At 37.3% G+C, this 24,628-nt stretch overlaps 1 protein-coding gene across 10 annotated transcripts in view; it reads left to right on the top strand.

Annotated features, from left to right (window-relative positions):
• The window catches only part of DTNB (dystrobrevin beta), a 120,494-nt gene that overhangs the window by 1,025 nt on the left and 94,841 nt on the right, over positions 1 to 24,628 (top strand). For all 10 annotated transcript variants that reach the window (XM_087959494.1, XM_087959479.1, XM_087959486.1 and 7 more), the window contains exons 2-4: positions 16,577 to 16,644; positions 17,195 to 17,275; positions 21,019 to 21,232. In XM_087959494.1, coding sequence (XP_087815620.1) covers positions 16,578 to 16,644; positions 17,195 to 17,275; positions 21,019 to 21,232 — 362 coding nt within the window. In that variant the 5' untranslated portion in view covers position 16,577. The remainder of the gene's footprint in view (positions 1 to 16,576; positions 16,645 to 17,194; positions 17,276 to 21,018; positions 21,233 to 24,628) is intronic.

The following is a 24,628-nucleotide window of genomic DNA, read 5'->3' as shown; positions in this document are numbered from 1 at the left end:
CTGTGAATGACAGTTAAAACTTGTCAAACTAAAAATGTCTCTAATGCTGCTTTTTATTATTCCTAAATCCTGAGGGATAATGACTAGATTGAAACAGAAATAATGTAAACAGTACATCTGTTCATTCGCTGGTGTAACAATCCAAGAAAGGCAAGATGTTTCTTTATGACAAGGTAACTAATAAAGTGACTTTTAATTAGATGGCTATATAGAAAAACAGCAAATCTCAAGAGGCGCAAGGCAAGTGCGTAAGATATTAAAAGGTCTGGGTTTCATTTGGGACAGCCAAAACTGCCATGGCCCGGTCTGTGATGAAAAAAGAAGGCTGATCATTAGACCTTTTCTGAGAAGGAATTTATCACATGAAGATTCTCTGCTGGGAATTATATTATCTAAAAGACATCCATCTTGCATGATTGTTTTTTGGTTGGTGTTGGCAGGAACTCCAGTCTGAGCTGCAAAATGGAAGTCAACTGTGGGGCAAAACTGTGCCTGAGCCATACTCCTTGGTTATTACTTGGGTAAATCAGCACCAGTTGCTGATGGACAGCACAATAGATGGCTTCTTACTTTTGCCTTTAGGAAAAGCTTTCCATTTAGGAATTAAGTGGACAGTACCTGTAAATAAGGGAGTTTTTATTTTCATCTTTTTGTAATTGGAGCATGGCCTTGAAAGGCATAACTTGAAACACAATTACTGAAAGACTGCTTATATGTGCACTAAATGGCCTAGGCCTAAGGGCCACTAATGAAGATCTTGCTCATATATCTGCTAAATAGAGCAATGAAGTTGGCAAGAACAATTAAGATCACCATGTTGCTAATATAGTAGCTACAAAATAGAAATGGCCACATGCAATATTGGATGTGACCAGTTTTCTTCTTATTTTTTATTTTAAATAGTTCCTACTATTAATAGTTTGTTTGGGGTTAATGAATTTAGTTCTTATTTGAGTATATATTTGAATGTGTTGTTCTATTTTCAATTTTTAAATAATTTTAAAAACCAAATTGTAAGATAGCTGTATAATATTTGAATTGCTCTAAAAACTAAAATATTGATAGAAAAATTAAGAAATAGAATCAAAAGATAACTGATTTTATTACTTCTTAATTGTGAAAAATAGGATCTAGATTCACTGAACTAAGCAGTTATTAAAGCTATCTATAACTGAAAACACAATAGCTATGTGTTGTGTTGTGCCATTGAAGCTTTTAATACAGATACTACAATTGTCTGGAATATTGAATTGCTCAAGGGGCAGGATAGTTTATAGCCAAGACTTTTTTTTTAAAAAAAAAAAGAAAGAAAGAAAAGATTAATTATCTCTGGACAAGGAAAGACCAGTTGATTGAGGTGAGACTCTGAGACATTAAAACAAGGAGATCTGATAACAAGGAGAATAAAGAAAAGGTATGGAGTCAGCAGTGGACAGAAAGAGAGGAATTGAAGGGGAATTAAGGTGAAGGCCAGAAAAGAGCAAGAGTGGGAGGAATTTAGGAACCAGAAAGGATGCTATGCTAGGAAGGACAGACAAGAAGATGTTTTTTTTTTTTTAAAAAAGAGAAAAGGAACAAAGAAAGTGATGGTGTAATGATTAAATATATAGAGAATATATTTTGATCAAAAACCATTTTTGATGCTGCCCTGCATGATAAGCGGGAAAAGAAGGCTGGTAGTGCTGAGTCAAAAACCCAAAATGGCATAAGATTTCTAGAGTTTTATTGGTTAAGGTTCTACTTGTTGGAATTAGGTGTTCAATGCATTTATCTAATATCATGTAGAGGTTATAATTCTAAATAACTACTTACTTGAGGGTCATTTTCTTGGCTAGAAGAAAGGCTTTTGTTTTACCAATGTTCAGAGCTGTTTTGGGATATTTTATTGTTATTTTTGTTTGTATTAATATCCCACCTTTTGCACCCTTTTTGTGAAAGCTCAAGGCAGCTTACCACAAGGAGCTCCTTAAATATTGAAATCATAACAGTCTAAAAAGTAGATTGATCTAAAGAGTAATTGCCTCAAAGTCAAGCAACAAACTTTGTGAGTGAGTGGGGTTTTTAACATCCAGCACAGGCATCCACACCAAACCAAAATTAGATCTGCATTGTAACATCACGATGCAAATCCCACTTTTATGCACTTGTGTCCTGACACATCTTCCTTTTGGATAAATTGTATTATTCACTATTTGCTAGAAAGTTTTAAGAAATGCCTGTAACCTATATTTATACACACACACACACACACACACAGACAAATAACTGCCATTCATAGGGAAGCTTGTGTGAGATGTTTTATTTTATACACAAAAGAACAATCTTTAATAGGGATTTGTAATGTTTGAAACAGTCCTTGTGTTTCATTAGTTCTGAATAATCTATATGATTTTTCTTAAGTGTTTACATTATCACAAATATTTTACAAATATTTGAACTTATTATTTCACAGATATAGCTCATTTTGTAATCTAGAGGAGAAATTGTAGTACAATAGTACAAAAAGGCTCAGATATTGTATCTGTAAATTACATGGTATGAGAATGAGCATGGCTCCCCTGTCAGTGATAGGCAAGATTTACTTTTAGGTTAGTATTGATCAGACTCTTTGAAGTTTGAACATTATTGAAACTGAAATATTTTATATCTTTACAGTATTTTTTATTTGACTATTTTTAAAAAATGAGTCCATATCTATACTAATTAGGGAAAATTTCTTTGAAAGAAGGTGTTGAAAGTTGTATGAAATATATCTTGTGAACTTTTGGTTGCCTTTGTTCATGTCCTTGAAAAGTGATGAACGATTCTAAAAGTTATTTAGAACGCAGAGGAAAAGATGGGATATTGGGAAATGTTGAATATAATTTATAGGTTTTGTTAATTTTTTCATTGTTAAAATTATTTTGTTTTAATTATTTTTTACACCACTGCAGACATGCATAAGTGCATATATAGCAGTGGTGGCTAACTTTTTTGGGCTCCTGTGCCAAAAATTGTGTGCATGCTTGCATGCTTGCATGCAAACACCCAGAAGGCAATGCACGCGGCCCTCCCACATCCCCTGCGCATGAGCGCACGATTCCCCCCGCCCCCTTACCTGCACTGCACCTCCCAGCTGATTTTTGCCCTGTTTGAGGCCTTTTTTGGCCTGCCTGAGGCTTGAAGGAAGCCTCTATAGCCTTTGCATGCTGAAAAGGAGGCCCGTTTCATCACTTCCCGTATTTCCAGAAATACCGGAAGTGATAAAACGGGCCTATTTTTCAGCCTGCAAAGGCTGCAGAGGCTTCTTTCAAGCCTCTGGCAGGTCGAAAAGGGCCTCAAACGGGCTGAAAATCAGCCAGGAGGCGTCAGCTTGCGCAGTGAGGTAAGTTTGCCTGGGGCTTGTGTGCCCGCACAAATGGCTCTGTGTGCCACCTGTGGCACGCATGCCATAGGTTCACCATCACAGATATATAGTATACAATATTAAATACAGTTATTGAATAAAAAAGTAAATGTAGTTCCAACTTCGACTAACATTAGATTCAAATACATGTCCATCAGGATTCCAGTTTAACTCAGGCATGTGCAGCCTGTGAGCCATGGGCTGCATGCGGCCCCAATATAATGCAATGCAATGTATTGTACTATACATATGGTATAAGTTTGTTATTTATATGCATTAACTACATTATATATTCATATGCAGCCCAAGACTATTCTTCTTTACGGCCCAGGTAAGCAAAACATTGAACACCCATGAATTAGCTGCTTTCCTACTTTAAATAATAAAAAATTGACCTGAAATGACGGACTGAGTTGCCCGCTTCCTTATTTCAGTCACCATTGATAGTTACATACATAGGCTGATTTTTTTTTAATATAAGGTATTGTGAGAGTTTTTTTTTAATCTAGAGGAAATGTATGGTACTTTCTACCCTCTGAGTTCAGAAACAGTGTTGGAACCGGTAACTTTAACAGTTGGTTTTGTTATTCTCCTTAATATGCTGACCCTCCTGTTTCCAGTATAAACTTTAGAAGCACTGAAGCTTCTAAAGACGATACTGACTGCAACTACAGTACTGCAGAAGTGAGGCAGATGTGGATATCTAAGACAGGACACCCACTTCTAAAGAAATGCTTTAATTCTATGGAGAATAAGTTTAGTAAGTTAAATGAGGAGTATTGTTTGGAGCTGTACACTGGTTTGAATTACAAAGAGTGGGAAGAATGGTGCATTTTATGTTGAAAGGTCAAGGGTAGGTTTGCCCATGGCTGTCTCCCACTTAATAGCATCCCATAGGAAGGAACTTTAAGTTATTTGTTTGTAGCATATCTTCGGACCCCTGTAAATTCCCGCTCCTTTTATTTTCTAAGCACAAGTATCACAATTTTAGACATTTGAATATATCACTGTGTTTACTTTGCCCTATGTTTTATACTTTTTAGTCCAGCCCCCACCCACAACCAAGAAGGCTTATAAAAGAGTAGGAAACATGACTTTCCAAGATTTACTGAATTTTGCATCCTTCACTATTGATTTGATATTGATATGATTGACCATTTGCTTGCTAGAAACATAGGCATCCATTGGGAGCAAGATGGGCAAGTGTCAAAACGTGCATCACAATCTCATGGTGCAAACCCCATGATTTTGTACTTATGGCTAATCCCACAATGTAAACAATATTGACCAGAGTTTGCCTTACGATGTCACAATGACTGTTCATCATCTTTTCATCATTGCAGGTTGTAGCCATGAGTTGTGGTTCAGCAGTGTCTGCTTACCACAAATTCTCACAGAATAAGAGCAACTGAGATCTGAAGTTATAAATGAACAGAACTCTTAGAGAAGGCTGTAATTAGCTTAATTTAGATTCAGGGTCTTAAACATATGAAATGTCGAATGAAAAGTAATTGCTTAGGTTCTCACATCATGCAGAAATGTTAGATATTCTGTGTATACTTTCTGCAATTTACTGCAGAAGCAGTCAGATTCAATTTATTGCAGTAGCAGCCAAATTCGTTTGGAACAAAACAAGGAAGAAAAGCAAAGAACTAACTACTACTCCTGATTTAAATTTGCAAAGCCTACTCTGAGCATCACACCGCAATTCAATCATAAAAATAACTGAAGCAATGTTTATCTACTGCAGTGTCCTTTATTTCCTTAGTGGCTAGCCAGTTACTGTTAAGATTCCCCCAAATTAAATATGGGAGCAATATCTTTCATCCACTGCATTATAACTGTTGAGGAGATACAAGAGTCATGAATTCTTAAAAATCAGTGAAGCTTTAAACCTACTTTGAGGAAGCTTTGTTTACTGAAGGCTGTTCGTACAAAGTTTTGTCAGTGGACATCATGCTGACAAATACTCCAAACAGTAGGTAATTAAAAAGTTGAATGCAGAGTAAACATGTAATTTTATTGATCTCATTACTCAGAAATAAAGGTTGCTTTATTGTTACTATGTTGTTTCACTCTTTCTCTCTCTGTGAGTATACATGAGTGAGTGTGTGTGCACATATACACACAATACATTTGGTACTACAAGCTGTCTGGAGATTTTTTCATTATATGTCTATAATTTTCTTCAGTGGTTCATCTTGCCAGCTTCCATATTAATTATTAACTAATATTACTTTAATAACCTAATATATCTTTAATGTACTACTGTAATAATCATAATAAATAGTAATCTACTAATCTAAGTGAGCCAGCTTAATATAGTGATGAAGATGGTGGACCGAGAGTATGTCAGGGGCAACCAACTAGATCCACGCATGTAGAGTTCAAATTTGCTACTTTATTGTTTTATGCCTATTCCACAGGAATCTCCCCAGACTGGCAGCTTTTGCCCAGGAAAGACTAGATAAGGCTTTGTGGAAATGTACATTTAAGGACAAACACAAGTAGTCCTCAACTTACAACAGTTTGTTTAGTGACCATTCGAAAGCTACAATGGCATCGAAAAGTGATTTTATGATTGTTTTTCATACTTACAACTATTAAAATACCCCCATGGTCATGTGATCAGTATTCAGATGCTTGGCAACTGATTCATATTTATGATGGTTGCAGTGTCCCAGGGTCATGTGATCAACTTTTGCGAACCTGACAAACAAAATCAATGTCAAAGCCAGTTTCATTTAACACATGTGTTACTAAACTAAAATGTCAATAATTATTGCAATTAACAACTGTGCCAAGAAAGGTCGTAAAATAGGGCAGAACTCACATAACAAATGTCTCACTTATCAAAAAATTTGGGCTCAGTTGTGGTTGTAAATTGAGGACAACCTGTAATCTCATGTACTTTTTCTAGCAGGGTTGGCAAATACAAAATATTGAATGATAACTTAATAGCAGCTGAATATCATTGTGCAACCGTAGCTTTCAGCTTGGCAAAAACTTCAATATCACGTCAACATTTTGCATGTAAAGCTGATTGATTTTTTTTGCTCACTTGCACTATAACCCTATTAGGAATCGAGAGAGAGAGACATCAGAAGAATTACTAGCCTGTTAGTGTAAAGGAAAAATAGATCGTTGCAAGAGTCAGGAATCCTAAGGGATATTTTAAAAGACACAAAGACCCGTCGTTCATTTTTTTCAGACATTTTATTCTAAACTACACAATAATGGCTTACCTCAAGGGTAGGAAAAAATAAACTGCTTAGTACATAATTTAGAAATGTGGGGTCTTCCCAAGAGTAAAGAAGATAATTTTTAGGCAATGCGACTACTCTTGATAGAACCTAAAGAGAATGAAAACAGACTTCAGGGCCTGATGGATATAAAATAGTAATGGTACTAGACAATCAAAGTTCCAAGTATAATAAATTCATTGCTAATATCAGTTTATAATAGTTATATAATAGTTTATAGGTATCTATAAATTGATATCACCTATCACTTTTATTATGAAAGAATATCATTATGACTTTTAGTCAGTAAATGCCTCTTTATCATTACTCAGGCAACAAATTTAAGTGTAATAGTGACTGTAGTTGAAAGGCAGTTCAAATTGCAATGCCTAAGAAGTGAAGGAGACCTTTAGTTAGGTCCTTTGTGACTCTTTGTTGGTCACAACACACAAACTAAATCCCCCTCACCATGGGATCCAGACTATAAATTATTTGTAACTATTCCAACAAATTTTGTTTAGTACCTATTCTAAAAATAGAATAGAATAATACAGTTGGAAGGGACCTTGGAGGTTTTCTAGTCCAACTCCCTACTTAGGCAGGAAACCCTGTACTACTTCAGACAAATGGTTATCTAACATCTTTTTTTAAAAACCCAGTGTTGGAGCATCCACAACCTCTGGAGGCAAGTTGTTCCACTGATTAATTGTTCTAACTCTCAGGAAATTTCTCCTTGGTTCTAGGTTGCTTCTCTCCTTGATTAGTTTCTGTCCTGCCTTTAGGTGCTTTGGAGAATAACTTGACTCCCTCTTCTTTGTGGCAGCCCCTGAGATATTGGATCACTGCTATCATGTCACCCCTATTCCATCTTTTCATTAAACTAGACATACCCAGTTCTAGCAATCGTTCTTTATATGTTTTAGCCTCCAGTCCCCAAAATGTGGTCTATATCAAGTTTATCCAATTTTTCCATGCAAAAGGAGTTTTGCAAAAAGCTGGGATATGTTATCAGATTAGGATATTTAAAGGATGTAGATTTTGTAAGTTTGGAGTATAACATAGACAACACTCTACACATATTTGGCATTACAGTATTTATAATAAACAGATATCACTATCCCAAAATTATTAATTGGTTGAAATTGGGAAGAAGAGACTCCTGCTTCCTTTTTAAAAAAGGACAATTTACGTATCTTCAAAAAAATGCAGAAAACCTGTGCTGAATTCTGCTAGCATCTAGTGTCTCTCACAACTGTTCATTAAAAAAGTGTGTTGAAGTAGTCTATTATAAAATGAAAGAATCTGACCCAGTACCAGATTTTTCTGTGGCATAGATTTTTGATGCCCTTGTTTTAGAGTTCTCAGTGGAATGTAAAATCTTCTCTTTGAACAACAGCCATGAAATTTGTAAAGAATATAGTATATCTTGGGCTGTGCATCTCATAGGAAGAACAATACTGGAGATAAGCATGTAGCGTGCTGACTGCCAGTGATATTTGCCTGTCCTCATTCAACAATATTGTTGAATCTTCACTATACAAAATAATCCTCAGCTTTTTTGTGTTCATATATTACATGAAGCCATAAAGCAGATTGTTTGCCCTAGAGTCAATATAATGTGTGAATGCGACTGTTGTGCTTATAACGCATGATTTATGCCTTGCAATAAGCCAAATATACCTTATTCAACAAATCTTGCTTAATTAAACCATAACTTTAGTGAAATATAAACCTAATTTCTGAAGGGATGAACTCTTAAATAATTTCACTTGTTCTGAAAAACGATAGTCAAGAGGGTTTTTTAAATCGGGTAGCCCTCCCCAATAGGTTTTCCATTTACTTATATATCTTAGGAACAGAGTTTCATGTTTCCCTAACAGATTTCCAGTGAGATACAGTCCTGATAACTGGGATTGGGGGAATGCATGCTCCATGGTGTACTATGACCCTGTTAACAACTGAATATATTCTTCAGAATTACAAAGAAATTAATATGCACATTTGAATCCAGGGACTCTTGAAATTAAGACATGCCTGAAAAGGTTTATTACAAAGCAAACTTGATTGATTGGTTAATTAGATACCATCAAGTTGATGTTGAGTCTTAATGATTACATAGACTTTCTCTAGACTCTTTCTGGCCCTTCAGGTCATCCAATGTATCCATTACTACTGTAGTTGACTCCATCCACCTTGCTGCTTGTTATCCTCTTCTCTTTCCATCCTTCTCAGGATTATAGACTTCTTAAGGGAGCTGGTTATCTGCATAATGTGTCCAAAATAATTTTGAGTCTGATCTTTTATACTTTGAATATGAATTGATTTGTTCTATGATTAATTTGTTGTCTTAACTATCTGTGGTATTTTCAGGAGTCTTTTAACACAAATCTTCCAAAGCATCAGTACTCTTCTATCCTCCTTGTTTGAAGTCCAGCTTTCACTTCCATGGCATGTCTAGGGAAAAAAACGCGACTTACACAATTCTGAGCTTTATTTAATAAATAGACGCATCATGGAATCGTAATATCTTTTTCAAAGCCTTCACTGCTACCATACCAAATAGTAGTATGTGGCATATTTCTTAGTTCCTTTGCTGTGTACTAAAAATAGCAGAAGCTATTCGCCACTTTATTTATCTCTATTGTTTGCTCTAAAGGTGGTTCCAACCACAAACATAATACCTTGCTTGCATATTTTGTGATTTCAGGTCACCAGCTTCGTCTTTTTCTGCATCAATGGTCGGCACAGTGGGTAACCATTACATTACAGGTAGTCCTTGACTTACAATGTGAATTGGTAATCTAGAATTATGGAACGAAATCATGCCAGTTTTTAAGTGGGTCGCCACATGACCACACCTGATTTTATGACCTTTTTGCATCAGTCACTAAGTGAATCACCACAGTTGTTAAGCAAATCCATGCTCTGCAATGAGCATCATTTTTGGAACCCAGAAGTAATGCCTTGGTAAGACCACTTTTGGAATATTGCATCCAGTTTTGCTCATCACTATATAAAAAAGAGGTTGAGTCTCTAGAAGGAGCACAAAGAGCAACAAAGATGATTAGGGGACTGGAGGCTAAAACATACAAAGAACTATTGCAGGAATTGGGTATGTCTAGTTTAATGAAAAGAAGGACCGGGATGACATGATAGCACTGTTCCAATATCTCAGGGGCTGCCACAAAGAAGACGGTGGTCAACCTATTCTCCAAAGCACCTGAAGGCAGGACAAGAAGCAATGGATGGAGACTAATCAAGGAGAAAACTAACCTAGAACTAAGGAGAAATTTCCTGACAGCTAGAACAATTAATCAGTGGAATGACTTGCCTCCAGAAATTATGAGTGCTCCAACACTGGAGGTTTTTAAGAAGAGACTGGACAACCATTGGTCTGAAATGGTAGAGGGTTTCCTGCTTGAGAGTGGTTGGACTAAAACAGGGGTCGCCATCTTTTGGACCCCAGGGACCACCAAACTCATAATTTTAAATCCTGCAGACCAGAGATCCTGGGAAAATCCGAAAAAAGTCTGCAGGAAAATTGCCGCACCCCGTTTTCCTATCGATCGATCATTCTTTATTTGGGATCGCAGGATACTGTCTCCAGCTCCGTTCTCGGGGGGAGGGGGGAGAGACTTTTGGCTTCATGTAAGGAAAGCAGCAGAAGCAGCAGAAATCTTTCTCTCCCCAAACTCCGCCAGAAATGAGTCTTTGTGAGACTTGACATGCCAGCTCAGCCTCTTGGAGCAGGATGCCTTGCAGGGTCCCAAAACTTCTGGTGGAGTTTGGGAGAGAGATAGAAAGACTTTTGATGCTTTCTTTGTGTGCAGCCAAACGCAGAAGAAAGAAGTGGAAAGAAACAGCCTAGTGGCCAGGCCAGGCGCGTGAGGCACGTGGGGTAAATTCCCTCCCTCCGCCCTTCCCCCCCCACTACCTCATGTTGTTTGCAATGCAAGTGGCGCAAGCCTTTTGTTCCCATGGGCCATGTGGGCGGCGCAGCCTTATGTTCCTGCGCAGCCTGGGTTAATTGCCTTGGGGGCTGCTTTGGGGGTGACATTTCTCTGTGGACCACCAACATTTTCTCACGGACCACCAGTGGTTCCTGGCCCATTGGTTGGCGACTACTGGACTAGAAGACGTCCAAGTTTCCTTCTGACTCTGTTATTCTATAAATTCCACTTTCTAGCAAAACAATGTAAATTGTGGTTGTGACCATGGGATGCTGCAAATGGCTTAAAAGGGGCTGGTTGCTGACTGTCCAAATGTGATTATATGTCTGCAGGGGGCTGGCCATTAGAACTTCAAATCCAGATTATAAGTAGCTTTGAGAGGTCCCTTATAACTTTCTTTGCTAAGCAATTGGTCATAAGTTGAGGACTGTCTGTAAATGGTTGCTTACAACGTCTTATTGATACTCAGTTATTGACAGAAGTATGACCAAGGCCTGTCTCTGCCATCTTCCTAACTCTGATTAGAAAATCGTTCCTTTGTTTTCATGTTCCTAATTAATAACCAGGAAAAATGTCCAATTCTAGTTTATTTCATTCATTAATGTTTAAGAAGTTTTTCTTTAATTGTGTAGAGTTTTCCTATGTTTATGTTTCTTATGTCTTCTGTTGCCACCCTACTTCAGTTTTGTAGCTTCAGATTTTATTTTCCTGCATTGCAGCATCAGCAACTAGATTTCTTTAATATAGTTGTGTCATAAATGCTATTGGTACTTTGAAGGATCTTTCTTAGTAACAAGTCACATTGCTCAATTAAGATTCTTGCCGCTGACATTTACTTTTTAAATATGATGCAGTTGAAAATGGAACAAGAACATGTAGGAGGGATATCTAAGAACATGATTCTTAAGGAACAGTAGTGTTCCATTTCTATTGTAAGGTAGAATATCATCTCCAGGCCAACAACTTAAGTAACTGATTTAAATAAAGACAATAAAAATTCAAACAATTGCAAATGACAAGATTATTCCTTGCATGTCCAAATGAAAGATGATTTTTATTGAGGTCTTGAATGTCAGACAGATATTGGAAATTTGATTATTTGAGCTGCAGTTTATTTCCATTTCCTCTTGCACTAAAACACATGCATACTTTTCTGAAGGAAGATAATTGCCTTCCGATTTTGGATGTCGTATTCTGGTTTCAGTCAGTCAGAGAAAATAAGATAAATGTGTTTGATTTAAGATCATTAAGGGCATTTTATTGCTTTTGACTCCTGAACAATTCAGAATCATACTTTGACATAAATTGAAATATTATTTTAAAGTATTCTTCAATTCTGAAGATTTTACTCTAGTTCCTTTCCAATTTTCTATAGCAAAGAGGAAATACTATTACAGGGGTGTCAAACTTGCGTCATCACGTGATGTATTGCAACTTTTCCCCCTTCGCTAAAATGGGGCTGGGTGTGGCCAGTGTGTGTGATGCATCCAGTCCACGATGAATCCAGCCCGCAGGCCGTGTGTTTGACACCCCTGTATTATAATCTGACAGATAGTTTTGGCCTGGTCAGTTTTACAATAATATTTTCAGCAGGCTGTGTGAATAAGCTCTGAAGTTGTTTCTTTCTGATTTCTTTCAAAATGAACACTTTCAGAATTGGGGTGAGGACTCTGTAGCTCTTGAATTTTTTTCAACTGTTTTGGGTGTTACTTTGGCAAAGTGCATGACCACATGCACATATACATGTACAGCATTGAAATAACTTTGTTCAGGCTGTGGACTGATGTGATAAAAGGCAGGATTAATTTCTGCATGAATAGTTTTAGAATTAAATACATGTACTATGCGTACTTGAATCCAGTTATTTCCAGCAAATTCCCCTGCCAAGGCACTGAAAATCTAACTGCTGATCGTGTGATTTGTTAATTTGATATGGCTTGCCACATCCAAAGAACGTGATGTGTTTGGTTGCTGTATTTTTGGAATTTGAAGAAGATAGTAGCCATGCTTTTACAACACTAAAAAAAGGACAAATTTTTCTTTGAAAAAAAAATGTCTACCTCTTTCATTGTTGCAGACCAGAGCAATGTCAGAAATCAGTTTGGTTAGACAATGGTAGTGGAAAGACTTTATTTGGAAAAATCCCACTGTAGAATAAGCTAAGAACAATTGGCTCATATTCTTATACAAGAACTAAAAACAAAGCAGTGGTTGTATTCCAGCTCTACATTCAGTTACTGTACTTGTCTAAGGTCTAATAAGATCTCTAAAATAACTGCATTTTCCCCCTTCTGTTCAATCATGCCCGATTCTCAGAAACTGCCTGGACAAATCCCTGCAATTTGCTTGGCAACATTTTTCAGAAGTGACTTTCCATTGCCTCTTTCTGGGGGCTGAGGGAAAGTAACTGGCCTAAAGTCACCCTGTTGGTTTCATGCCCAAGGCAAGAATAGAACCCACAGTCTCCTGGTTTCTAGCCTTAACCGTTATACCAAACTAGCTCTCAAGAGCAGATACATGGGTGAATATCATCTAAAAGTAAACTGTACTTCCATCACTGTTAATTAGTTTGAAATAGGAGTAATTTGGTCTTTTTAATATACTTGTGGGAAGAAAATTGAACAGTAGTAGTTTTATAACAGTGAATAGTTATGAAGTCAACTAGTGTGTAATTCTCAACCTACAGGTTGTGTAGGAGAATAAATGGCAAACTGTACTTAGAAGTACTGTAAAATATATTTTTAAAAAAGCAATTTAATCATGCAGTAGCTGGCATTCTATAAACTCAGAAGGTATAATTAAGATTATACATCCTACACAGACTAAATCTTTTGCTGTTCTAAAACAAACAACCCCAAAAAGAATCAAATGCATTTGTAATTGTCTGGAACAAGACAACAGAAGTACAGTTTTAATAGTATCAAAGCTCTGAGGTTTGTCCAAACCAGGATCTGTTGCTTTTTTTTCTTATTGCAAATCAAAATCATGGTTTGTGATGATGAGATTGAATTATTAGTATAAATGTTAGCTTACAAAATGCATATTCTGCTATTCCCAAAATTTACAGAGTGATTTGCAGATAAAGTTGCAAGCTGTTAAAGGTAAATTCAACTACATATATTTCATTTTTTGCTGCTTGGGAAATAGGAAGAAATACGTAAGAGCCGGACATAGAAAAGTTTATAGTAAAGAAAAGGGAAACATCCATCACTGGACTTCAAAATAATTCTCTGTCTTATTTGTACTGCATACTATTCAATATATTTGGTAGGAGGTTATTTTCACTGAAAGAATAGACTTAGAATACTCTTAGGACATACAGACAATGGTAGCCTTTCATTCAGGTACCCCATCAGCTGATCCTTGAAGTTATAGCACATCTAATCACAAACGGAATCATGTCTAGTAGCTATTTTTGTAACTATTCATTTCATGAATTTGCCTATGTATTCTCAATTGTTCCTGTACTATATACTGTGTGAAAAAAAGCACTTCAATTACTTCTCTTGAATCTTCCACCATTTCTAATATTTCTTCTCAATATGTAATTCAGTTCCTCTAATAGAAATTTAAAAAAAATAAGATGTGGGAAATTATTTCTATCTGTGCCATATGAGGAGGTAGATTTTAGCTATATTGGATAGAAACTGGTTTAGTTTTGTAGATTACAAATTGTGTCCAGAATAGGCATTGCTTTATAATTGATAGTGACTGCAATGACTCACTATTAAAGATAGTCCTTATTTTATGACCATTCATTTAGTATCCATTCAAAGTTACAACAGTACTGAAAAAAGATATTTATGACGGGTCCTCATACTTACAACCATCAAGTAAAGTCAATGGGGGAAGCTGGACTTGCTTAATGACTGCAGCAAAAAAGGTAGTAAAATGAGGCACATTTATATGATGACTCACTTAATGACCATATCACTTAGCAACACACTTTCCAGTCCCAATTATGGCAATAATTTGAGGACTACCTGAATTTATTAAAAATACAGAAAGTCCTTTTTTTAAAGCTTCTGCGTGAATAGGAAGGTGAGCTGTTTTAGGGAACCAATTAAAATTAAAGTGAATTTTAAAGCAGACACAATTTTTTTAGGCTCACGTGGAATTTTTTCTTGGGAAGTGTTAGACAATTGTTAGCTTAAATCCTGAAAAGCATGCTTGTCTCACATTGCAATATGATTTGGTGTTGGAATACATGGTGGATTTAGATTTAGGGATTAAATTAGTGCTTTTGAATTTCTTTTCAAAAATATTGCAAAATAGGCCGTTACCTACAGCTGATGAGCTCCAAGAAGAGCGAAACCTGTTAAAATAGGTCCTGTAGTATTGGCCTTAATAAGTAGTTCTTTGCATGGTCATATCTACACCTGCCCTTTTAAATTCTTCACAAATGAGCAAACCAGATAAATTCTAAACGCAGCCTGGAATCAATTACTACTCAGTGCTGGAGTTTATTAGGACTTTACCTGGCATTCCTGTTGATACATCAATCAAACGTTTATTGTCAATGCACAACATGTGTACAATGAAATTGAAAGTAATAATAATCTGGCTGTTCTGAGCATTTTTCTATTTTTCTTCATCATAGCATCTACTTTTCTGCACCATGCTTTCCTGTTTTAATGTACAGCATATTTTCCTGATTTAATCTCACAAGAGAAATGAGACGAAGAAAGCCAAATGGTATTTTTAAAATTTAACACTCCAAAAACATAATTGGCATATCTATGAAGAACCTGGGCAGATATTGCTGGTTTGGAATAATTGTTCAGGTAGTCCTTAAGTTGCAGCCATAAATTTGGACTATAGCGTTCAAAGTTACAACAGCATTGAAAAAAAGTGACTTGCAAACTTTTATATTGTATATTTATGTAGTGTACAGTATATTGGAGGTGGAGACCTTTGCAAACTGTATGCAACGAAATTTCATTTTAATGTATGCCTATTAATGTACATTCAAAGTGACAATAAAGTTATTCTAAATCTAAAGTCCTTTCACCTAAAATCGTTGCGGCATCTGTGATCAAAATTGGGGTGCTTGGCAACCAACATGCATTTACGACTGTTGCAGCCTCTTGTGATCATGTGATTGCCATTTGTGACTTTTCCAGCCGGCTTCTGACAAGCAAAATCAAGGAGGAACTTGGATCCTCTTAACGACAGCATAATTCACTTAACTGGCAAAATAGGTCATAAAGCAGGGCATGTTTCATTTAACTGCCTTGCTTAGCAACAGAAATTCTGTTCCCAATTGTGGTTGTAAGTTGAGGACTACTTGCATTATGTATAAATAAATAAATAAAATAAATACATGCATGCATACATACATACATACATACATACTGTTACTAATGATCTTGAATTCCTGGAGTTTTTTTCAAAATAAAAATCAATGTGATAGTAAAAATAAAAGTTAGTTCTTAACTATACTTAAGGAATCTCATATAACTCAATCTTGATGCTCTCATTTCTTAAACTGATTTAATAATGAACCCAACAGGAAAGGACCAACCATCTGTTCATTGCTGCAAGATGTTTTTTTTTTCCAAGAATACCCTCACCATGAAAATTATAATTGCACAATTAGGGGCTATATTTAACAGAATAGTTCCTAATAGAAAAAAGAGCTTGTGCTCTAAGTGCAGTGTAGGAAGAAGCACATATTTCCCCTTTTGAATCTCCCAACCCAACAGTAAATTAACTGTTCTTCAAGCTTATTTGCTGGTGGTTGCGTTGGAAAGTTAATTATTATGGATCTTTATTAAAACAGAGGTGTGGAAGTGTCTTTGAACTTCTGGTATTTGTTTCCTGCTCTGCATAAACTCAGTGAATATATTTAGCAGTCTATATTTCCCAAGTGGCTTCTTTTGGTTGTTTATTTGGCTATTTTCTGCCATAACAGATGAATAATGAAAGAGTTTGTGAATTTTTTCTTGGTATCTAAATTCTCTCCAAACAGCCTGCTAAAATTCTAAATTTGTTTTTAGGATGATTGAAGAAAGTGGAAAGAGGAGGAGGACGATGGCAGAGAAAAGACAGCTCTTCATGGAAATGAGTAAGTAGACGTCTTAAAAGTTTGAAACTTAATTTAAAAATGTGTTGCAGCCTCTTCAAAGAATGTAATCAGATCCTGTTTCTTCTAAAATTATTACATTGAAATAACAGGGTGTTGTTTCTTGAGAGTTTGTGCCTTAGCTTCAGTCTTTAATAAGATTTAGTGGTGACCTTATATTACCTTTTCCCATTCCACACTTATTTCTCACTGTGATGGTAAATTTCGATTCTAGAATGTACTATTTCACTCCTTAAGCTAAATTTTGCCACATAAATTCAAAATGTAAGGAAAATACAAAAACGCCACAGATAAATATTCTTTTTAATATGATAGTTAACAATGCATTGGTTACTTTTTGTGTGGTGGAATAATTGAACACACAAGAGAGAGGGTGGAGTATGATACAGAATTAGTACAATCCAGATAAATGATTACAACTCCTTAAGGATTAAGTTTCTAATGTAGTTGCAGTTAATAATGTAATAAAAGTCCTCTTTTCATTTTAAAATTGAAATACATGTGGGGAAAGCTCTTTGCTTTTAATTTGTAGGAGCTCAGAATTTTGATGTCATCCGACTGTCAACATATCGGACTGCCTGCAAACTGAGATTTGTGCAAAAAAGATGTAATTGTAAGTAGAAATTACTTTGGAGGGAGGGTAGAACTTGATAAAGACATGTTTCACATTAACAGTTCAAACTAATTTTTCAGTTATGATGGAAAATGTGAATGTTTTGAAATGATAATAGAAAATGAAAAAAAATCCTACTCTTTCTGTTTAGTGGAAGAATTGCTGTTATGATGCTTTTTAAGTTTGTGTAGGATTTCCATAAAAACTAATATTATTCTAAACATTTTGTTGGTCATCATTGGTTTTGTACAATATACTAAATATTAAGCCTGAGTTAACAAACACAATATTTATTTTATATAAATGTGTTTATGTAGCATGTTATGTTCAAAATATAAGGTATACTTTTTATTTATTTATCTATGTACAGGTATACCTATATTACCTATATACAGGTAGTCCTTACTTACCCACCACTTGATCAATGACTGTTAGAAGTTGTGATGGCATTGAACAAGTGTACTTATGACCAGCCCTTGACGTTCTGGCCATTGCAGTGTTCCTGCAGTCACCTGATCACAGTTCAGGTGATTATACTTTCAGCAGTTGCAGCACCTTTCCTGCTAGCTTCCTGCAAGCAAAATTAATGGGGAAGATGGCGGAGGAAGGTTGCAAGTTGCTTCGGTAAGTTCCCCACCCTTCCTGCAAACCTAATTACACCCTCCCACCTTGAGCCTTCCTGTACTCACACGTACCTACCAGTGATCTTCTTCCCAGCCTCCCTGTGCTCACATGCATCCTGCACCCTCCTTCTCAAGCTTCTCTAAACTTGCAAGCACCCCACATCCTTCTTCCTGGGTCCCACTGCTTTTGAGCACACCCTGCACTCTCCTTCCGTAACACTTACGCACTTGCACTTGCATCTCGTGATTTTGATGACAACCAGGATTGCTGGGATTGCCATCCCTAAACAATATGATCATGTGACATTGCACTTTATGACCATAGCACTTATCCCAATGCCATTATAACCCAAAGAATAGTAATAGCACTTAGACTTATATATCACTTCACAGTGCTTCACAGGCCTCTCTAAGCAGTTTACAGAGTCAGCCTATTGCCCCCAACAATCTGGATCATCATTTTACTGACCTCAGAAGGATGGAAGGCTGAATCAATTTTGAGCTGGTCAAGATTGAACTGCCAGCAATCGGCAGTTAGCAGAATTAGCTTGCAATACTGCATTCTAACTATTGTGCCACCATGGCTCATACCTTTACAATGTTCTTTTTTTCAAAAAAAGAAAAGAAAAAAGAGGTGAAGTGTTTACTCTAGCTGCTGGATCTAGACAGGTGAAAGTGAAAAGAAAGGATATGAGGAGTAGATTTAAACCATCTATGCTATTTACAGAATTTGACAAAAGATCTGGTGCTCATTTCTTTTACATGCTGTTCACAGCAATCAGAATTTAGAAATATTTGTCCTAACTTATTACTTGCCTCTGTTCGCTTCACCTTGACTTGATTATCAAACATTGAAAAATGCAAGTGTAACAAAAAGTGGAAAAGGTACTTCCATCTTGGTCAATGTAGATAATGTGGGTCTTTTATATGCAATCCAGAGGACTTTTTACGTCTTCCACACTGACCCCTATCAAATGATGGTAATGTAGAAGTTAGAGAAAATCCTCAATACATACTGTGTTTATGTTCTTGAAAACAAATGTGCCCGAATAAAGGCAAATGCTGTGGCAGCAGAGAAAAATTTGCCTTTCATGAAATAGGAGATAGTATTCAATGAGGATTGTATACTCTAGTAGTTCTTAAAAGACCCAAAGCTGAGAGTATAATGTACAATTTTGAAGATATGCCAAAAGGCAGGGCAGGAAAAATGTGTTAGGAGGAAGTATGTGTAAATTATGATTACAGTATGTGGTGCAGAGCAAATTCCTGTTGCTTGTTAAAAATAATGTTGCAAGAAGAAGGTGTTTAACGAATACATAATAATATAGCATAAAGAAATTGAAGATGATGGAGAGCTCATGTTGGCATTACCAACATGAGTGTGTTCACTGGAACAAAAGAAACTGTTCCCTTCAGTTAATTATTAACTTTTAGAGCAAAGCCTGACAGTTTCATTCATGGAATCACAAAATTCTAAGGGTCGTGGCACTGTGAATTTTAGAATGCTTATTTTAAGAAGTTCATAGGTAAATGTAAGTTATTTTTATGAAGGAAATATCTGCAATTTGTATTATTACAAAATTGTCTTATAGAAGATTTTCCTTTTTTAAACATATATAGTTAGAATTGTAACAAATTTTATAGTAGCTATAAAATCATAGAAATGAAAGAGACTGTTTAGCCCTGGAGTCCAAGTTCTGGCTTACTGCAAGAGTTAATTATTAAAGCATTTTTAACAGATGGTTGTCTGGCCTCTGCTTGAACATGTGAAAAGGAACCCATCACCGCCCTGGATAATTGGCACCGCTGTCAAGCTGTTTTCATAGTTAGCATGCTTTTTCCTAACATTCAGCCAGAAACTGTCTTCTTGTAATTTAAACCAAGGAATGTGCAAAATTTACTGATTTGATAGTGGAATATTCTGGAGAACTTTCTTCTGGACCATGCCATTCTGGAACATCATGTCTGGGACACTTCAAATTGCTTCAGATTTGTTGGATTTGCTTCTGGAAATCAGTAAATTATTTAGTACAGTAGACCAGAACAGGAACAGAATGTTCTGTAGTTGGGTGTTTTATTTTAAATAAATCAGTTTATTTAATTTACTAGGGGATAATGTCAGGGTTGACGTTATCAGGCTTTAAGTTTGACAGATATAGGTTGCTCCAATCTCAAACAGCTTACCGTCCCTAGTTAATTTATTATTTATTATTCCATGAAATAATGTTTGGGATGACAGAGGACAGACCTTGACTATATGTATGACCTTCCTGTAGTCTCCGCCCCCCCAAGGCTAGACATTTCCAGTTCTTTCCATTACTTGTAAGTTTCCACGCTATGATTCTCCTATTCTCCTATCCAGTTTCTTTGCATCTTCCTGAAATAGTGGTCCTCAGATGTAGATAAATACAGTACACCAGGTAGCCTCAGACCAATGCAGAATATAGTAGTAATATTACTTTCTGTGATTTAGAAACTATATTTCTATTGAGGCATCAAAAAGCCTCAATTTGTTTTGAATACAGTAGTTAAGTCACACTGGTAACTCTCAGCTATAATTCTGAGGTACTTTTCACACATTTTATTACCAAGGCAGGTATTCCTCACCCTGTATCTTCCTTCCTTCCTTCCTTCCTTCCTTCCTCCCTCCCTCCCTCCCTCCCTCCCTCCCTTCCTTCCTTCTATCTGATTTTCCTTATACCTTATATCAGTTGGGGCTTATATATGTTTGAGACTGCCTATTCTGGGTAGAATTTGCTTGCCTAGTACAAGTAAACAGGAAATGTTCCACTTATTGTAAGGTGTGGCAGCAAAATTACATGGAGCTGAACATTTTCAGTGAGTTCCCCCTCAGGTGAAAGTAACCCCCCATGCTCATGGCTGTTCAGAAACTTTTAAGATCTAGCTTTTCTAGATGACTTTTGGAATTTGATTTTGCTCTGAGCCAGACATGGCACTAGAAATTTTGTTCATTGTTTAATGTTGTCATTTTTATTTCTGATTGTTCTATATATGGTATAATCCCTTAATTACTTACTGCTTAGAGTCCATAGATTGAAGCAATATAGGAACCTTACAATTATTTTTGTGTAATATTTATAATATTTTTGTTTTTTCCAGTACATCTTGTGGATATCTGGAATATGATTGAAGCCTTCAGAGATAATGGCCTTAACACATTGGACCATAATACAGAGATCAATGTATCTCGACTAGAAACTATCATTTCCTCCATTTACTATCAGTTGAATAAACGCCTTCCATCTACTCACCAGATCAGTGTGGAGCAATCCATCAGCCTTCTCCTCAACTTCATGATAGCAGCATATGATAGGCAAGTGATTTTGTTCTTGAAGCAATCTATGTTTCTTCTGACCAAAAACTAGGTGGGCTGGAGTAAGCCTGAGATCTATAGAACCCAAGTTGGAGCCTGGGTCAGTAGGGGCAATCTCAGCTTTTCTAACTATGGTTTCTTGAATTGACAATAGTCAGTAGTTAAAACCAAAGCTTCTAAGACAAGATTTTTCTTACAGGTACTCCTCGGTTAACAAAACAGTAGTTGGGAGAGAATTTCTGCTGCTAAGTGATACAGTCACATAACTGTGTTTCTTAATGATGGCAGTTGCAGCACTTCCTAGTTGCTGTCATTAAGCAGACTCTAAGGCCATCATTAAGTGAGGACATCATGTGGTCACTATTTGTGAACTTCTGGCTTCCCCATTGACTTTGCTTGTATGAAGCTGGCAAAGAAGGATGCAGATGTTGACCAAGTAACTCAGAGATGCTGCAGAACTCCAAGAACTGGTCATAAGTACTACTCGGTCAACCCCAGTATAAGTATGGTTACTGGACAAGTGGTCATTAAGCAAGGATCAACTCTATTTTTCTTTCTTCTTTTCCCTTTTGTGTGTTTTAGGTTGTAATACTGGGAGTGGAAACGCCTTTACTTTTTCTTGACTGTAAACTACTATAGTAAATACTATGTTTTTTTTATTCAGAAGCTTTCCATTTAAAATATGAAATGGTATATGTACTTGGTAGCCAATACATTTTTTCTTATTAGTCGTTGCCTGATGAGAGTGCTTTTCCTTTTTCACTGGGCAACTGGCAATCTTTCCTCCCACATAAGGGAGAAGACTAAGTAGATCAAATGGCATTGTTCTGTAGAAGTTTAAGTCCTTTATATGGGTTTTTTTTTTAAAGGAAAATTAAACATCCTCACTTCCCTAAGAAACATTATTGTGAGCATCTGTTTTGAACCCTGGGTTAAAAATGCCAGGGAATTATACTTTTTTTCTCGATCTTTGTTCCTAGTCTGCAGATGCCAGTTTGCAGACAGACTTTTGACTTTTCACTTGCTGCTCTAGCTTCCAGATGATAAAAGAGAACAGATCTGTGCCAAGCTTTCGTTTGGGTCTTTGGAATTTTTTTTATTTTATTGTGGAGGTGGAAGTTGAAAGAAAGAAAAATTTTCAGTTCCTGCAAAGGGAAGGAAGCAGGCTGTGAACAACTGAAGGAAGTAAAAAGCAGTCTATTTACAAAGCAAACTTGCTTAAAATAAATTTGTAGTTAGTTGGAAGCAGAATAGGAATTTTATTGACTGGGAATTATTTGGAAGGATTCATTTGCAAGATGAGGAATAGAGGCTAAGACTTCAACATTTATTTAGCATTTATTTATTAAGAAAATGGGGAGAAGCAAAAGAGATTGGTGGGATTGAGTCATCATGTTTGGTCAGTTTGTCTTAGCCATAAATAAAAATACGATTTTTGTAATAGAGTTTGCTCTACCTGATTCAGTTGTCTCAGCTACAAATTTTCACAGTTTTAGTCACAAATTGACTTCTGTGGACCTCACTTCATATTTAAGAGGTCTATAAGGGGGCATGCATAAGTGCGCTAACGTGCCTATTGTCCCTGTCATTTTATTTTTACCGTATTTGCCGGCGTATAAGACGACTGGGCGATAAGACGAGCCCCCAACATTTCCACTCAAAATATAGTTTTTGTTATATATCGCTGTATAAGACGACCCACTTGGAGGCATGCTTTTCAAGGCAAAAAGTCGTCCATACGCCGGCAACACGGTAAGTTGTAACACTTGGGGTATTCTGGATATAATTCTTGATTGACACCCCCAACCCCTTTCCCCCAAACTTACAAAGCCACCAAAATGCTTTAGAGAGGCAGCTTCGCCTTTCTCAGGCTGGCACTCAATTCCTCTCCCTTTCTTTGTGACAGCCCCTGCGTGCGTGCCATCGGGACTCCAAGGGTGGGGATGGACAGCTGCCAACTCTCTGTCTGTGTGTGTGTGTGTGTGTGTGTGTGTGTGTGTGTGGTGTGGAGGGTAATTCCGCCTATCTCTGGCCTCCGCCGGTTTAAAGTCGCTGGCCGGTTCCCAAGTCGTAAGCGCTGGCCGGGAGACGCGGCGCCGGGTGGCAGCTCGGTGCAGGGGAGGCAGATCTTTCTCTCTTAAGCGGGAGGGGAGGAGGGGACAAGAGGAGGGACGGGACGGGACAGGGGCGGGAGGAGGGCGCGCCTTCTTCCACCGCCCACCGGACCTTTCTTCCCAAGGGGACCCTGGAAAGCAGCTCGGGAGCCGGGTGGCTCCTGCCCAGCGGGGTCCCATCAGGAACTTCCTGAGGACATCCCCCCCCCCCAAGCACAGCCCTCCCGGTCTTTCAAAGAGGGAGGAGAAGCGGGAGGAGCAAATTGCCGCCCCCGCCCGCTGCCCAGAAGGAGGGGCGCCACAGTCCACCCCCACCACCTTCTCCCCCCACTCCCTGGGCCATTACGCTCTCGGGCTGGCTGGGCGGCGGCCCCGCCAGAGACCTCCGCTCCACCCCCACCCCACCTCCAGATTGGCCTCCGCAAGTGCCCCGAGCCAGGCGGAGGGTGGGGTGGGTGGGAGGAGGAGGAAGAGAGACTCGGCTGGGCTTGAAGGGGCTTCGCAAGTTGCGGAGCTCCGCCCCGTCGCTCTTGCACCAGTGACAATGTAGTACGCATCGGCGTATAAGACGACCCCCCACTTGGAGGCATGTTTTTAGGGCAAAAAGTCGCCTTATACGCCGGCAAATACGGTATATTATTTGTGTTTTTGTTTTTGTTTGACAAATTATAAATATAAATAAATAAACTGCTGAATAAGCCCATCAGAATATAAAAACAGACTTATCCAAAAACTTCTTACAAGCTTTTTTGTTACTCTGATGTATAGCAACCTGAACATACTCTTACGACTCTTAGATACTAAGATCTCATCTATAGTCTCTTGGTTTGGAAAAGATATAAGAAGTACCATGCGTACAATATTTAAATTGTCACTGATTGTATCAGTGTCTCTTGATAGAGATACTGATATAGAAAATGACGATATTGGTGAGGCAACTGATATCTTCTCAAATCTACACACAGCCAGCTAAGTGAAACTGTCTTTGTATATAGCTTGGAACACTGAGGCAATCAAGAGCTACAAACAGAATCTACCATAGAATTAACACAAATAACTCTGTAGAGTTAACATTCCATAAAAATTATTGTATAAGCAGAATTCTTTTTTCAAATAGAAGATATGTGCATTTTAGGTATCTGAACTTGATTTTAACAATCCCAGAAATTGCTTGTGTTGTATAAGAGATGAGGTGGATTCCTCTTCAGTTCACTTAGCTCTCTTTCTCCATAATATTTTTTTTCCTAGCAGAAAAGTAGGTTTTTGGACAAATATTGTTACA

The sequence above is a fragment of the Notechis scutatus genome, chromosome 1 (genome assembly GCF_049901735.1).
Source record: "Notechis scutatus isolate UNSWTSFEM ecotype Mainland chromosome 1, rNotScu1.2, whole genome shotgun sequence".
Taxonomy (NCBI): domain Eukaryota; kingdom Metazoa; phylum Chordata; class Lepidosauria; order Squamata; family Elapidae; genus Notechis; species Notechis scutatus.
Note: the sequence above shows the minus strand (reverse complement) of the source record. Positions and strands in the feature narration are given on the sequence as shown.